Source organism: Myotis myotis, unplaced genomic scaffold (assembly GCF_014108235.1).
Source record: "Myotis myotis isolate mMyoMyo1 unplaced genomic scaffold, mMyoMyo1.p scaffold_m19_p_30, whole genome shotgun sequence".
Classification (NCBI taxonomy): Eukaryota; Metazoa; Chordata; class Mammalia; order Chiroptera; family Vespertilionidae; genus Myotis; species Myotis myotis.
The window spans coordinates 1,956,064-1,969,400 of record NW_023416336.1 but is presented as its reverse complement, the minus strand read 5'-3'; the positions used below and the strand labels follow the sequence as shown (position 1 = coordinate 1,969,400).

The window sequence follows — 13,337 nt, the reverse complement described above, 5'->3', positions numbered from 1 at the left end:
GTCTCAGCTGGCGGGGCCTGGACTCTGGGTGCCCCTGTGCCCCAGGGCAGAGCCTCCAGCCCTCAGGTGTGTGCTGTGCTCTGTGGGCTCTTAATGGTGATTTGCTTTCTGCACAGCGAGGCTTATTAGCCAGAGAGAATGTCTGCCTAGCTCTCTTTTCTAATCTGGAGACCACATCAGAGAGTAGAAAGTCTTGGGTACCAAAGGCCTTGGCATTCAGGGGGTGGGGCCTGCCAGGACTAGCTTGGCATCTCCTCTGCTCCGCCAGGATGCTGGCCATTTCTACTCGGGGAGAGGTCCCAGTGGGAGGCAGGCACGGCCAGGTTGAGTCCCTCGGCCTCATGAGGAGCCACTGGACAAGGCTGGCTGTCACTGCCATCAAACCATCGTCCTGGTGTCACCTGGAACCCTTTCGAAATAGACGGGACTGCCCAGCTGGTGTGGCTCAGTGGTTGATCGTCGACCGGTGAGCCCAAAGGTCACGGTTTGATTCCCAGTCAGGGCACATGCCTGGGCTGTGGGCTCAATCCCCAGTCGAATACGTGCAAGATCAGTGATTCTCTCTCATCATTGATGTTTCTATCTCTCTCTCCCTCTCCCTTCCTTTCAGAAATCAATAAAAATAAAAAAGAAGTAGGAGGGACTGAGGCTTCCCGTGGCCCAGGCGAGGCCACATCCACCCACCCGCGCTCACCTGTGCTTCAGGGTTCTCTCTGGGAGGGATGAGCAGCCACAGGTCACCCCGACAGGCTGGAGGACCATTCCTCAGAGATCTCCTCCGCCCATCTGGAGAGTTCCCCGTGACTACTGACTTTAGATTGCAGATAAGTGGCTTCGGCCGTGGCTTAGCCCACGACCCGCACACCACACCGGCGCTCCTTGGGCTTTAAGGAGCACGAGTCCCTGGGGCGGAAGCTTGTTCAAGTGCCGCTTGCACTCAGTGTCGTGGTGGCTGCGGGAACATGCGTCCTGGGCAGCTCCCAGGCGCTGCTCTCCTGGGCCACGCTTGGAGGACTCAGTCCCTAAACCGTCCACACAAGAAATCTTCCCATTCGGACTCTGCGTGGGTCCCGGGGAAGTGTATTTGCCGAGCTCAAGCTGACTGCAGCCTGGCGGCCATCGGCAGGTGCCATCTGCAGGTGCCATCGGCAGGTGAGCCAGTGCCCCTTGTCGCCTGAGCTCTGACTACAGCGCTGTGGGCACTGTGGGGCCACGATAGACTTGACTTGTCAAGACTGTGCTGCCATGAACAAAGAATCAACATAAGTACAGGGTATTGTTTCTCCAGGCTCAAGAAATACCATTTGGCTGAGCAATGACTCTGTAATGAAGAGAAGAGTGATCAGTTAACATCCCAACACATCCACAGTTCCCTGTTTCCTCCCACCTCCCTGTGTGCCCCCTTGGGGGAACAGGCGAGGTGCAGGGAAGCGCTGATGGTGCCAGGCAGCGGGGAAGAGCAAGTGCACGGTCTCGGGCGACGGAATGGACATGCGTGAGCACCACTTTCCCGCCTAATGTTGCAAATCTCTTCACGTTTCAGGTTCCATGCGTTTGCAGAGAGAACAGAGTATGCGGGATTCCCTGCATCCTCCCTAAAGGATGGTGACAGTGTAGTGACCAGGAATTCAAGGAAGCTGAAAGGAAAACCCCCTCCAGGTACCTCGCATAGAAAAGAACAGTGTGCGTGTGCCTTACTGACTGCAGGTGGTCGTGTGTCTTAGGAATAAAGCACCAGGCGGGGACTGACTGGGTCTTGGGTTATGTAGGTGGTACCGGGGCAGAGCTCATGGTGCTAATGGTGAGTTTGTCAGTGTAGCATCCGGTCCGAAGTTTATCACCCGGGGAAGCGGCCTACGTGGTAAGTGTTCACAAACTTGGGAACCTTCTGGAGACGTGGCCCCGGGGCATGTCAGCGCAGGCCTTAGTTCTTGGCAGGCAGAGCCCTTCCGCCCAGGTTAGCTGGGTGCCGTGGCGAGGACGCCTACAGTCTCGTTTCTGGGGCCCTTCACGCAGGGACAGTGGAGCTTGTAGATGCACGTGCGGGATTGGCCTGCCCCGTGTTGGGGGCCAAGGCCACACAGGAGCCTCTGCATGGGCTGAATGAACCTCCCCTCTCATCCAAGGAGTGTGATCCGAGAGTTGAGCAGGCATAGAAAATGCGTTCGCGGAATCTGTGAGAAGCAGGGTGGTGATTCGGAAGGTGCTAGACGGTTACTGGGAAAGCCAGGAGGTGGAGTTTCTTTGGGACTGTAAGGTGCTGGACGCGGCACACACCGCCCACCGCTGGGAGAAGCAGGGAGGAGGTGCTGCCTTTGTGAGGTGACATGGCACAGGATGGTCAGATGGCTGAGAAAGCCCAGCCACCTCCATCCATCCTCCTGCCAGCAGAAGGTGTCTGTCCTCAGCGCGAGGCAAGCAGGACTCTGGGGACAGGGAGAAGCTGCAGTTAAGCTGCTAAACTCCTCTCTGTAAGTGTGGCAGAGGACAGGAAGGGCACTGGGGCTTCGCCGGGGGCAGTGTGTCAGGCGGGAAGGTTGGGGCAGCCAGGGGTCAGGTGGAGACTAAGGCAGGGGGTGGGGCCACAAAGTGTGTCAGAGACAGGCTTTGTGAATTCGAATTCTTAGTGCCCCAAGCCGAGCAGGAGTGGTCCCTGTGACACTCAGGCAGGCACTGCTTCAGGTCACAGCCTACACTCTGTTCTGACGGTGACGTACACAACTCCAGGAAATCGAAAAAATACCCATTGATAAGCAAGGTTGATGCTAAGCTAAGAAGTTAATTCAGAATGTATGCCATCCTATTGGGAATAACTGCCAAGACGAAGCCTGCGGGCAATGGATCAGTCGGGGTGGAGACTGGATGTCGCCAGCTCCCCAAGGCAGACCAGTTACTGCCAATGGGTTTAATTTTGGCCTCTGTACTCCTTGGAAGTCAGTGTCAAAGGGAGACGTATCTGGCTGCATAGCTTACATTTTCTGCAAGTGTCATCTTCTCAACCCTGCGACGTATACAAATTAAATTACAGATTAAAACATTCCTCTTAGAACAAAAGGCTCAGAGCGTGGCCTGACACTCGAATGCCATTTCAGTGATCACATGTTCTCAATTTGGGGAGAGAGCCCCAGATCCTACATATGGACCTTCTCTCCTCTGTCCATCACCGTGTCCCAGAAAAGCCAACGTTCCAAGTCGACCTCTCCCACTCAGAAACGGCCCCAAATCCTTGACTCTTTTGTTTGGAGATTTTGTGGTTTCCACCCTCAGTGAACTGCCTCAGAGACCGTTCTTCAGTCTTTTCCTGATCAGTCCCCCCTCCCCCCCCCACCGCCCCATCCCCCACCAACTGTCTCAGGCATTCATGGGTGCCAGTTTCCTCAGGTTCCCCTCCAGTGTGGGGAGGGAGGGTTTCCTCAGCAGGTAACTTGCCAACTATTGCATAGAAAAGCAAGACTGTCAAGTGAGGGGCTGGGAATGGGTGCTCAGGGAAATCACCTGCCATTTAAAGAGATTTAATTCTGTAATTGACTTTCAGAGGATAACTCACCATCACCCCGTGCATTACACCAGTGCACAAAGAAACTGTAGTTAAGATAAATATTTTTAGAAATTGTAGTAAAAGATGCATAACATAAAATTGAACATCTTAATCATTTTATTTCGGTAAATACATTAACACATTTCAGCCAGATCACGAGAATTCTCGTTTGCTAAGGCTGCGGCCTTAGAAAACTTTTAAAAGATATTAGTTTGTAAGAATATGTAATAAATAACTTCAAAGTGCAATGGGTATTTAATTTTAAAGCGTGCCTTTAACATTTATGTAAAACGTTTTTTTGTACTCGTTCAATAGAAACTTATCTGGCCACTGGGTAAAGCCAGCAATAAAACTATTGGTCCGCAATTTAACATTGTTGTACAACCAATATTCGGAACTCTTTTCATCTTGCGAAACTGAAACTCTACACCTATTAACAACAAATCCCCATTCTTCCCTGCCCCAGCCCCTGGCACCCACCACTCTCCTTTCTGTTTCTCTGCCATTGCTGTATTATTATTATTATCTTAAAATGGAACAAACACGTAGACATTGCTGGGCATATTCCAGGCACGGCTCCAGCCTCTCGTCAAATTTAACTCAGTCTTCGTCACAGCCCTGTGGAGTGGGGGCTGTTAGTGCCCTCGGTCAGTGAGGGGGGCACCAAGACAGAAGGTGGTGAAGAAACTTGTTGGAATTCACTGAGCTCTTGGCAGCCCTTCTCTGGGTGTTACTTTTGTCTCCTAGTTTAGCAGAAGGCATTTCTGTTTTCTTTTTCATTCTCATTTCCCCCATGATTTCTAGGAAAAAGGGAAAGAGATATTGACTTACATAGTTGCCTGGAGGTAAAGGCTACATCGTAAATGTTTGAAAGTGCGTGAAAGTGAGCTCTAAGACCAAATGTGAAACCTGGTATCTGCATCTACTATGTGGGATGGACCGGATCTTTCACTTTTTCTTATTATACATTTTCTTGTTGTGCATAATGTTGCCACTCATTGTGTTTATCTCAAAAATGTGTCATTTGGACACAGTCCATCTATGATCAATTTCTCAAATTCCAAAATAACATTTGATAGGTTGGTATAAAATTCCGGTGTTTTAAGAGAGAATATAATTTGTAAACCTTAAAAAATAATGATCATCTGTTTTTTCTCGATTACACCAGTTATTTCCTAGAAACCACTTCCAGTTATTGAATGAGAGTGATGAAGTGTACCAGCCCTCTAAATGTTTAACTTTGTCACTTCACAGGATTTTTTCTAAGATGGCTAAAGCGGGGTGTGTGTTGCTAGGTGCATCACATACATTAACTCATTTAATCTTCGCGACAGCCATGTGAGATGAATCATTTTATTATCCCAATTTTTCAGAAGAGAACTTGAGTTATTTTCTTTTAATTTCAGAACATCCCGGGTGGTCACTTTAGGTGTCTGAGTTTGCAAGGCCAGGCCAGGCCTCCACACAGGCCTCCCCGGAGTGGGTTAGGTTAGCATGTGGGCGCCCCCCCCTTTTAAAAAACAATATTTCTTTATTGATTTCAGAGAAGAAGGGAGGAGAGAGAGATAGAAACATCAATGATGAGAGAGAATCATTGATTGGCTGCCTCCTGCACACCCCCTTCCCCCCGACTGGGGATCAAGCCTGCAACCCAGGCATGTGCCCTTGGCTGGAATCGAACCTGGGACCCTTCAATCCGCAGGCTGACGCTCTATCCACTGAGCCAAGCCGGGCAGGGCTTGAGTTATTTTCTGAGGTTACACAGCTGGTAAGAGGCAGAGCTCGAGGTCTGAGCCCAGGCACATGAAAACTAGGCTGCCTTGTACTCTGCAGACACAGTATAGACAAGATGGAAAACACAGGGAGGGAAGGAAAAGAAATATTGTTGCCACCAAAGATTTTCCTTCCCATCTTCTCATTGCTTATACTCTTTTAAACAATTAAAGCATAAATGTCATATCACGTATCCACTTGAATATTGCATTTTCCACTTAATATTATAGTATTTTTACATGTTCCTAGAAAACTTTTGTGACATTTAAAAATACACAATACTTCATGAATGCTGCGGTATAGTATAATTTTATTAATAATTTCTTGTCGGACATTTGAGTACTTTCTAATTGTTTTGCTATTAGAGATGATAACAACACTTATCTTTTTGTGTGTGGTGTATTTCCTCCTGTATTTTAGGTCTTGGGGGATTGATTTCTAGTAGTGAAAATACTGGATCAATATATTTGTATATTTTGAGGTAATCTCTCACATTGAATTGCTTTCCAAAAAATGTTTCAAGACAAGTTAACTCACATCAAAAGTATATGGAGGCCCTAACCGGTTTGGCTCAGTGGATGGGGTGTCGGCCTGCTGACTGAGGGGTCCTGGGTTCGATTCTGGTCAGGGGCATGTACCTTGGTTGCGGGCACATCCCCAGTGGGGGGTGTGCAGGAGGCAGCTGATGGATGTTTCTTTCTCACTGATGTTTCTTACTCTCTATCCCTCTCCCTTCCTCTCTGTAAAAAATCAATAAAATATATATTTTTTAAAAAGTGTATGGGGAAGATCCATTTTACTGAACCTGAATTAGCATAAAAATAGTATCTCATTGTTTCCATCTGACTTTCTTTAACGAAGAAATTAATGTCAATTTGTCGTGAAAAGCAGTAAACATTTTTGTATGTAACTTCTTTTGTGAATTGTCTCTGTCTTTTGCTCCTCTGTCTGCTGGGGTCTTGTGTTTCCTATATTGTGTGAACTCTGTGTATTAATGACATTAACTCTTTGGTGCTATTACTTATGGATAATTTATCCTAGTGATTGTTTGTTTGCCTTTTGATTTTGGCTATATTTTATATGCAACCTTAAATTCTGCACTGTAAATTCAACCTGTAAATCCTATAACTTAAGTGACTCTGTCTCTTTTCCATTGATTCTTTATGGCCTGAGTTTAAAACAAAAACAAAAAGCGTTTTAGAGCACCTAGACTTATTTTGAGATATGCATAATGTACGGCTATAAATGGATGTTTTCTTTAGTAGCTCATAGCTGTATTCACCATCCACTTCCTAACCGCTGTCTCTCTGGCTGCCTTGGTAACATCTTACATTCCTCTGTGACAGGCTTGCTCCTGGCCGCCTGCTCTGCTTCACGGCCCTTTCCCTTCTGGTCTTCCCTTTCTAGGGAAGATACAGCAAGTACAGTCATTTATTTATTCTGTGCTCGCTTTGGGTTCTTATATGGACATTAATTCCTCGGAAGAATGTCCCTCAGGTGAAATTTTTCCCATTTGTTTTTCCAGGCTGTTCTTTCTGGGTGTCTTAACAAGGGCAGCGAGTGCTCTTTAGGTTGGTGCATTCAATGGTGCAATACATTTAAGTTTTTCTTGCATTACCTTCCAGGAGTGCGTGGTCCGTCTTCTCTGTCGACAATACTCAGAGAGACGATAGGAAGGGGGTTAAGGTTCATGGTACCTATTGTGTCAGCTCTACTGAGCACTTGTCTAGATGGTCGTGCCTGTCCACCACAGGGATCAAGAGAAAATTGCCTCGCCTGGCCGGTGTGGCTCAGTGGTTGAGCATCGACCTATGAACCAGGAGATCACGGTTCGATTCCCAGTCAGGGCATATGCCTGGGTTTTGGGCTCAATCCCTGATCAGGCAGGAGGCAGCCAATCAATGATTCTCTCTCATCATTGATGTTTCTATCTCTCTCTCCCTCTCCCTTCCTCTCTGAAATCAATAAAAATATATTTTGAAAAAAGAGAGAGAAAACTGCCTCTGACCCATGATTCTGTGGTCAGGGGCTATCTGAAGACCTTCCCTGGATTTCTTTAAACACACACACACACACACACACACACACACACACACACACACACACACACAGTGGCCAGATTATTATGACCACCTGACATTTGTAGGCAAATTAGCTATAATTTCACGCTGAAGTTGCTAGAGGGCCAGACCATTATAAGTAGGGAAGCAGGTTGTTTACCACAACAGTAGAAGTGATCTTTTTTCTGAAGATATGGGTAAACAATGCTATTTAACAGCCTTTGAACGTGGGATGGGTGTGTGTGTGTGTGTGTGTATATATATATATGTATAATGATTTCAGAGAGGAAGGGAGAGAGAGAGCGAGAGAGAAACATCAATGATGAGAGAGGATCAGTGATTGGCTGCCTCCTGCATGCCCCCCACTGGGGCATGCCCCCTGACCAGGAATTGAACTGTGACCTCCTGGTTCATAGGTCAATGCTCGACCACTGGACAACACTGGCTGGGTTCCCTAGGATTTCTGAGAACCTACGGCAAACTCTTTTGTTGCCCTTGACTTCTGGTGTCTGTTTGCCTGCACTGTGTCTGGTTTCCCCACATTAGCCTGGATGAGAATTCATGTCCTCTCTTCCCTCCCGCCACTCTCTTCTCACCCTCTTCGTTAGATGTTATTTCGGTAGATGGTACTGACCCTGAGGGTTGAGGAAAGACTAGCATACATCCTCCCTGGACCTTCCCTTGTTTCTCCTTTTGCCTTTGAAGCCTCTCGCTATTTCTTTTTAAGAGCAAACCTTGCCATTGAGCCTCCCGCCAATCCTAATGAAAATATGTCCTTGGGGTTTGTTAAGCTTCTTGGACCTGTTGGTTTACAGTTTTCACCAACTTTGGAAAATGTCAGCCATTATTTCTTGATCACAGGTCTACAGATCAACTGCAGTTAGATTACTCGAGGGTGGACTCATCTTTCTTTAAGTGGTGTTATCCAGGGTACATTTTTATTGTAGCAAATGCTGCGAGCACACGAGCCAAGCCAAACCCTGCAGCCATGTGTAAGGTCCCTGTTCATGTAACGTCCACTAATACTCCATTGGCTGAAGCAAATCATATGACCAAGTTCAACAGTTGTGGGAAGGGAGGTCTCCACTCACACTGAGATGGAAGGGAAATAAATATTTGCTGAACAACAATGTGAGCTTGTCACAATCTTTTGTTTTTGTGATTCTTTTTTTTTTTTAAGCTCTGGGAAAGTGTTTGCTGGATATTGAATCAACTTTGGAGTCAGACCTGGGCTCATACCCTAGTTTTGCCACTAATTACTGTGTGACCTAGACAAGTTACTTAACCTTTCTGACAGATGTTCTCCCAGTTGTAAAAATGGGAATAATAGCACTTACCTCATGTGGTTGTGGGAACAATAAAAGCATATGGCACACCCAGAAATGTTTAGTACAAGATTGGCATTCAGTTCATGTTAGTTTCCTTGTGGGATTCCAAGTGGCCTCCCATTGGTTCTAGAAAGTAAGATAATCCAACAAGATATGGCAGCTTCTGTCATATAGAGCATTAGCAGAATAGTCATGCTGCTGACCAGCTTATCTGCACGCATACGATGGGTGGGCACTGGAATTTGGAGTGAGGAAGTGGGTACTGAATTGTTAAATTGTGTCCAGATGGGAGGAAGATCCATGTTTCAGGCTGATACTAGGAGTGGGCCGCTGGGGGGACCGCTCCAGAGCTGGGACCGGAGCACCTGCCCTTCTAGGTGAGGAGTAGTACACGGCGGGGCCCTTTCTGGGAGGACTTTCCCCCACTCCCTATTGTCAGACTGGGCTCAGGGGGAGATCTGAAGTGCCGGCATATTTGTAAGTTGGGCTTCAGGAACTGTCAGGTTGGGTGGATTGTCCTGGTCGGGGCTGGGTCATTGCTGTCTTGGGGCGGCCCTTGAACTGCCGGTGCTTCCCAGGGACTGTGTGTGTACGAGGTCCAGTCCCCCTCCTTTGGGGAGCTGCTCCTGAGGCTGTGGAACCCTGTGGACCTGAGTGAGGGGTCTGTTGAGTGGTTTGGGGAGTTTCTCCTGGGAAGGAGAAAGGCTTTTGATCTTTTGGGTTTAAGGCAAATCTCATCTTTTGGTTTGGTTCTCTCTTCCTGTTTTATGCTAGAAAATTCAATGAAACCAAAATAATAAAATTCTCAATGAGGGCCTTGCATCCGGCTATAAAAAGAGATAATTTTGGCATTGATGTAGCCAGCCCAGGATCTGGACCACTGGGGGCGCTCACATGGACTTATTTCAGATGGCCTACAGTGTCAGGCTCTTCACAATTGAAATTCAGGGACTCTGTGGTAGGATGAGCACCCAGGCTGACTGCCGCCGTCAGAGCTCTGAGCTCCCATTTCAGGCCAGAGCATTATACTTTACTAGAGGTCTGGCTCATGAAATCTGTGCATGGGAAGGGTCCCTGGGCCTGGCTTTGACCACCTGATGGGGGAATAATAGCACTATTAATAGCACTCTGAGGACATGAATGATGTCCCTATTGAGAGGAAGGGAGAGGTCACCTGTGTCATTGGGGTGCGATCAGGGGCAATCTTCCCCGGCTACCAGCAGCCGGCCCCACCCTCTGCTGCCGAGGCCTGTAAGGCAACCAGCGGGGTGATCGCTTGCACCTGCCTTGGCCTGATGTCGCCCGCATCTGCCGCCACCCACCCCCGGTTCCCCGTTCCCCATCAGGTGATCGGGTCCTGCAGGCTGAGGGCAGCTCCTGCATTGAGCGTCTGCCCCCCGTGGTCAGTGCGTGTCATAGCGACCAGTCGTTCTGCCATCTGGTCGATTTGCATATTACGCTTTTATATACATAGATACTGAGGAGGAGGAACAGAAGGAGGAGACAAGCTGCGGACAACTGGGGCACAGCTTCAACTTCCGCGTGTTTACATATTTTTCATAGGTACAACCAATAAAACCAGTAGCTCAGAACCCTCTCCTAGTTCCAGGAGATCGGGTCGGACAGCACAGCACTTTCACGTCTAGGCCCACCCCACCCATTCATTTCATCACTAATCGATCCATCACCCCCTTCCCACTGGGCCGTGCTGGCCTCAGCCCCTCCCAGCACCGCATGCTGGCCAGGCCCTGCTAATGGAGCTAAACCGGCAGGTAGGGTTCCGTGTGCTCACGAGAAAGACCTAGCAATGAATAAGTAAAAAGGAGGATCAGGTAATAGGAAAAAGGCAGTTTTTCTGAGAGTATCTCCTGGCAAAACAGTAGCAGAAAAGCTGCCCTTTCCCACTGGTATTAAGTCCAGAAGTGGTGTAGCTGTAAAAATGTGGTTCATTCTGTCTTTGAAAGCTGCACTTCCTTTGTGTTGGGGGAGAAAAATGCATGGACTAAAACTGAATATTGCGAGGCCAGATTTTATTCTCTGTAGCATATGCTCAGGCTTTTATGCCTAAGGAGGAAAAGTGACCAGGTTGTGTTCCTGGTAGACGCTGGCGACCTTTAGTTAGCTACGGTTTCCTGGCTCATCACTGGCCGTGGCGTTGCTGCCTTGTTCCTTGTCTCTAATTTAATTTAGAAGCGCGGATGGGCGCCTGCTTACAGCTTTCTGACGCAGGAGGGCGGGCGCCTCCTTCTCCCAGGACTCAGTTTAACTCAGTGGGTGGAGCTGGAGCAGCTGCATCCCAAAGCTGTTGCCACATCACAGTTGACATGGCCCAGGACGTCACTGACCTCCAGGTCCTGCTCCTCCTAACCATGGGTGCTCTGAATTTTTTTATTTTTTATATTTTTCTGCTAGGAGACAATCATCTGGTTGGCTAACAAGCATTTATTAAACTCCATTTGTGTGCTTTACAGTCTCACTCGGGTTGAGGAGATGCAAAAGGAATAAAAGACATGGTTCCTGTGGAGGGAACCCACACTCCTGGAATGCCCACTATGCTTCTGCTTGCGGATTGAAAAGTGGCTCCTTGTCTCCGTAGCTCCGGGATCCCGGTTTAGAACTTAAGAACTGTTCCCCTGCACCTCTTCTCCCCTCAGCGCTCACCTTCACCGGACGCATGTGCAGGTCTAGTTTTCCCTATGGGAGAGGAAGCCCTGATGAGGGCAGGGAACCTTATATTCCTCCTCCCACAGTGGGTGTGCATCCTGGGCTCCTGGTTTTATTCTCAGCTCCTGGCTGCAGGCCAGCCTGCCCCCAGGACACCCACCACTCACTGTACCTCTCCTGGCCTGGGCAGTGGTGGGCAGGCTCAGCCCAGTTCTTCCATCACCAGCATAATCTCCTGGGCCCTCGCCGGTTAGGCTCAGTGGATAGAGCATCTGCCTGCAGACTGAAAGGTCCCATGTTTGATTCCGGTCAAGGGTACATGCCCAGGTTGCAGGCTCAATCCCCAGTGGGGGGCGTGCTGGAGGCAGATGATCAATGACTCTCATCATTGATGTTTCTATTTCTTTCTCCCTCTCCCTTCCTCTCTGATTAAAAAATAATAATAAAAAACATTTTAGAAAAAGTCTCCTGGAATCATGCTGAAGTGACCGAGTGATGCAGCCTGTGTCACCTAACAAGACATGAGCATAGAGAAATCCCTCCAAAATCTTTTAACAGTTAAATGGAGCTACTAGGAAAAAGCAATAGTGAGGCTTTCTGGTAACATTTGAAAAACTTGCTCTGATTTCAGGGTGAGAGATCCACTTGCGTTTGTTATCTGAGAGCCCGCAGCGTGCTGAGCTCTGGGGAGCGGTGACGAAAGGAGGCAGTGGTTGGCGACCGCTGTTCTGTTTGGAAGGAGCTGCCAGGAGTCGGGGCGTGCCAGGGAGAGTGGTCACCAAAACCGACAGACACAGTTCCGGGTCCAAGGAAGTCACAGTTCGACAAGGGGGAGAAGCTGCAGGTGGCAGGAGCCCGACCCTTGCGAGCTCTCTGAGTTGCTCACCAGCAGGCCTGGCTGTGGAGGCTGCGTCCCAGGGCAGGCCGAGTCCAGCCACGCCGGCAGGTGTGTGCTGTGACTCACCAGAACGTCACATCAGGCCCTGCCTTGGGGGGCAACCACCGTGGTCACCTGTGTCTCAGAATTAGCCTGGGTGGTTTCCATCCTGGGAGGTGATGGGTCTATAAGCCCCTCGAAGGAAACTAAAAGCAGCCATAGCGTGGGAGGCTGCTGGAGCACGGTGTCCCGGGGTGGGAAGTGTATCTCGGCTTTGGGCACACAGACCTGAGCAGAGTCCTGACTTTACCACTTAGCAATTGTGTGGCCTTGGGCGAGTTCCTAATTTCCCTGAACCACAGTCTGCTTATCTGTAAATGGGTGGTAATCCCTACTTGTATGATTGTTGTGAGAGTGAATGACTTAATATATTTCAGGGCCCAACATGTTGGCTGGTACGCGGTAAATTTTGTTTTCCCCCTCTTTCTCCTTTATGTATCAGCAGGAAGCAGCCATTATAAAATGCATCTAAGGTACACAGTGCTCTAAGTAGTAGGATGCTGTGAACCAGATCAATGAGGGCGGCCGGGCATGGGATCCAGGAGGTTGGACGTCAAGGCAGAAGCAGGGACATCAGGATATTGGGATATTGTTTCTGGAAATCATCGAACTTTATTTTCCCCCTAAGAATGTTTTTATAGGAATAACTTGTTTACATGCCTTTCTCATCTATTAGACTAAAAGCCCCAAACTTTTGTTGCAAAAGAATCACTGGGATGCTTTTAATTTCCGGGTGCCCCACCCTCAGAATGCACCCGGGCGGGGTTTAGGAGCCTGTGGAATTCTGGACTGGTAGGTGGCCTTACAGCTGCACATCACAGAGCTCTACTCAGAAGAGAGGCCCCAGGAGCCAGTGGCACACCCCCCTACTGAGAGCTGCCCACACGTGGTATTTGAAATTGCTTTTAAAGGCATCCTGGCCCTTGTGAAACATATACATTCATGTCCCCAAGAAGAGGTCAGACGTTTATCCAGATGGCGAAGTGACTCGACTTGCTTCAGTTGGTGGTTGATTCCATCGGGCGAGACTGCGGCAG

General features: G+C 48.7%; 1 protein-coding gene across 1 annotated transcript in view; it reads left to right on the top strand.

Moving 5' to 3' along the window:
• Nucleotides 1-13,337, top strand: part of VWA3B (von Willebrand factor A domain containing 3B) — a 134,856-nt gene that overhangs the window by 30,113 nt on the left and 91,406 nt on the right. The window contains exon 7 of the mRNA XM_036302281.1: nucleotides 1,544-1,659. Within this exon, the coding sequence (XP_036158174.1) occupies nucleotides 1,544-1,659 (116 nt within the window). The remainder of the gene's footprint in view (nucleotides 1-1,543; nucleotides 1,660-13,337) is intronic.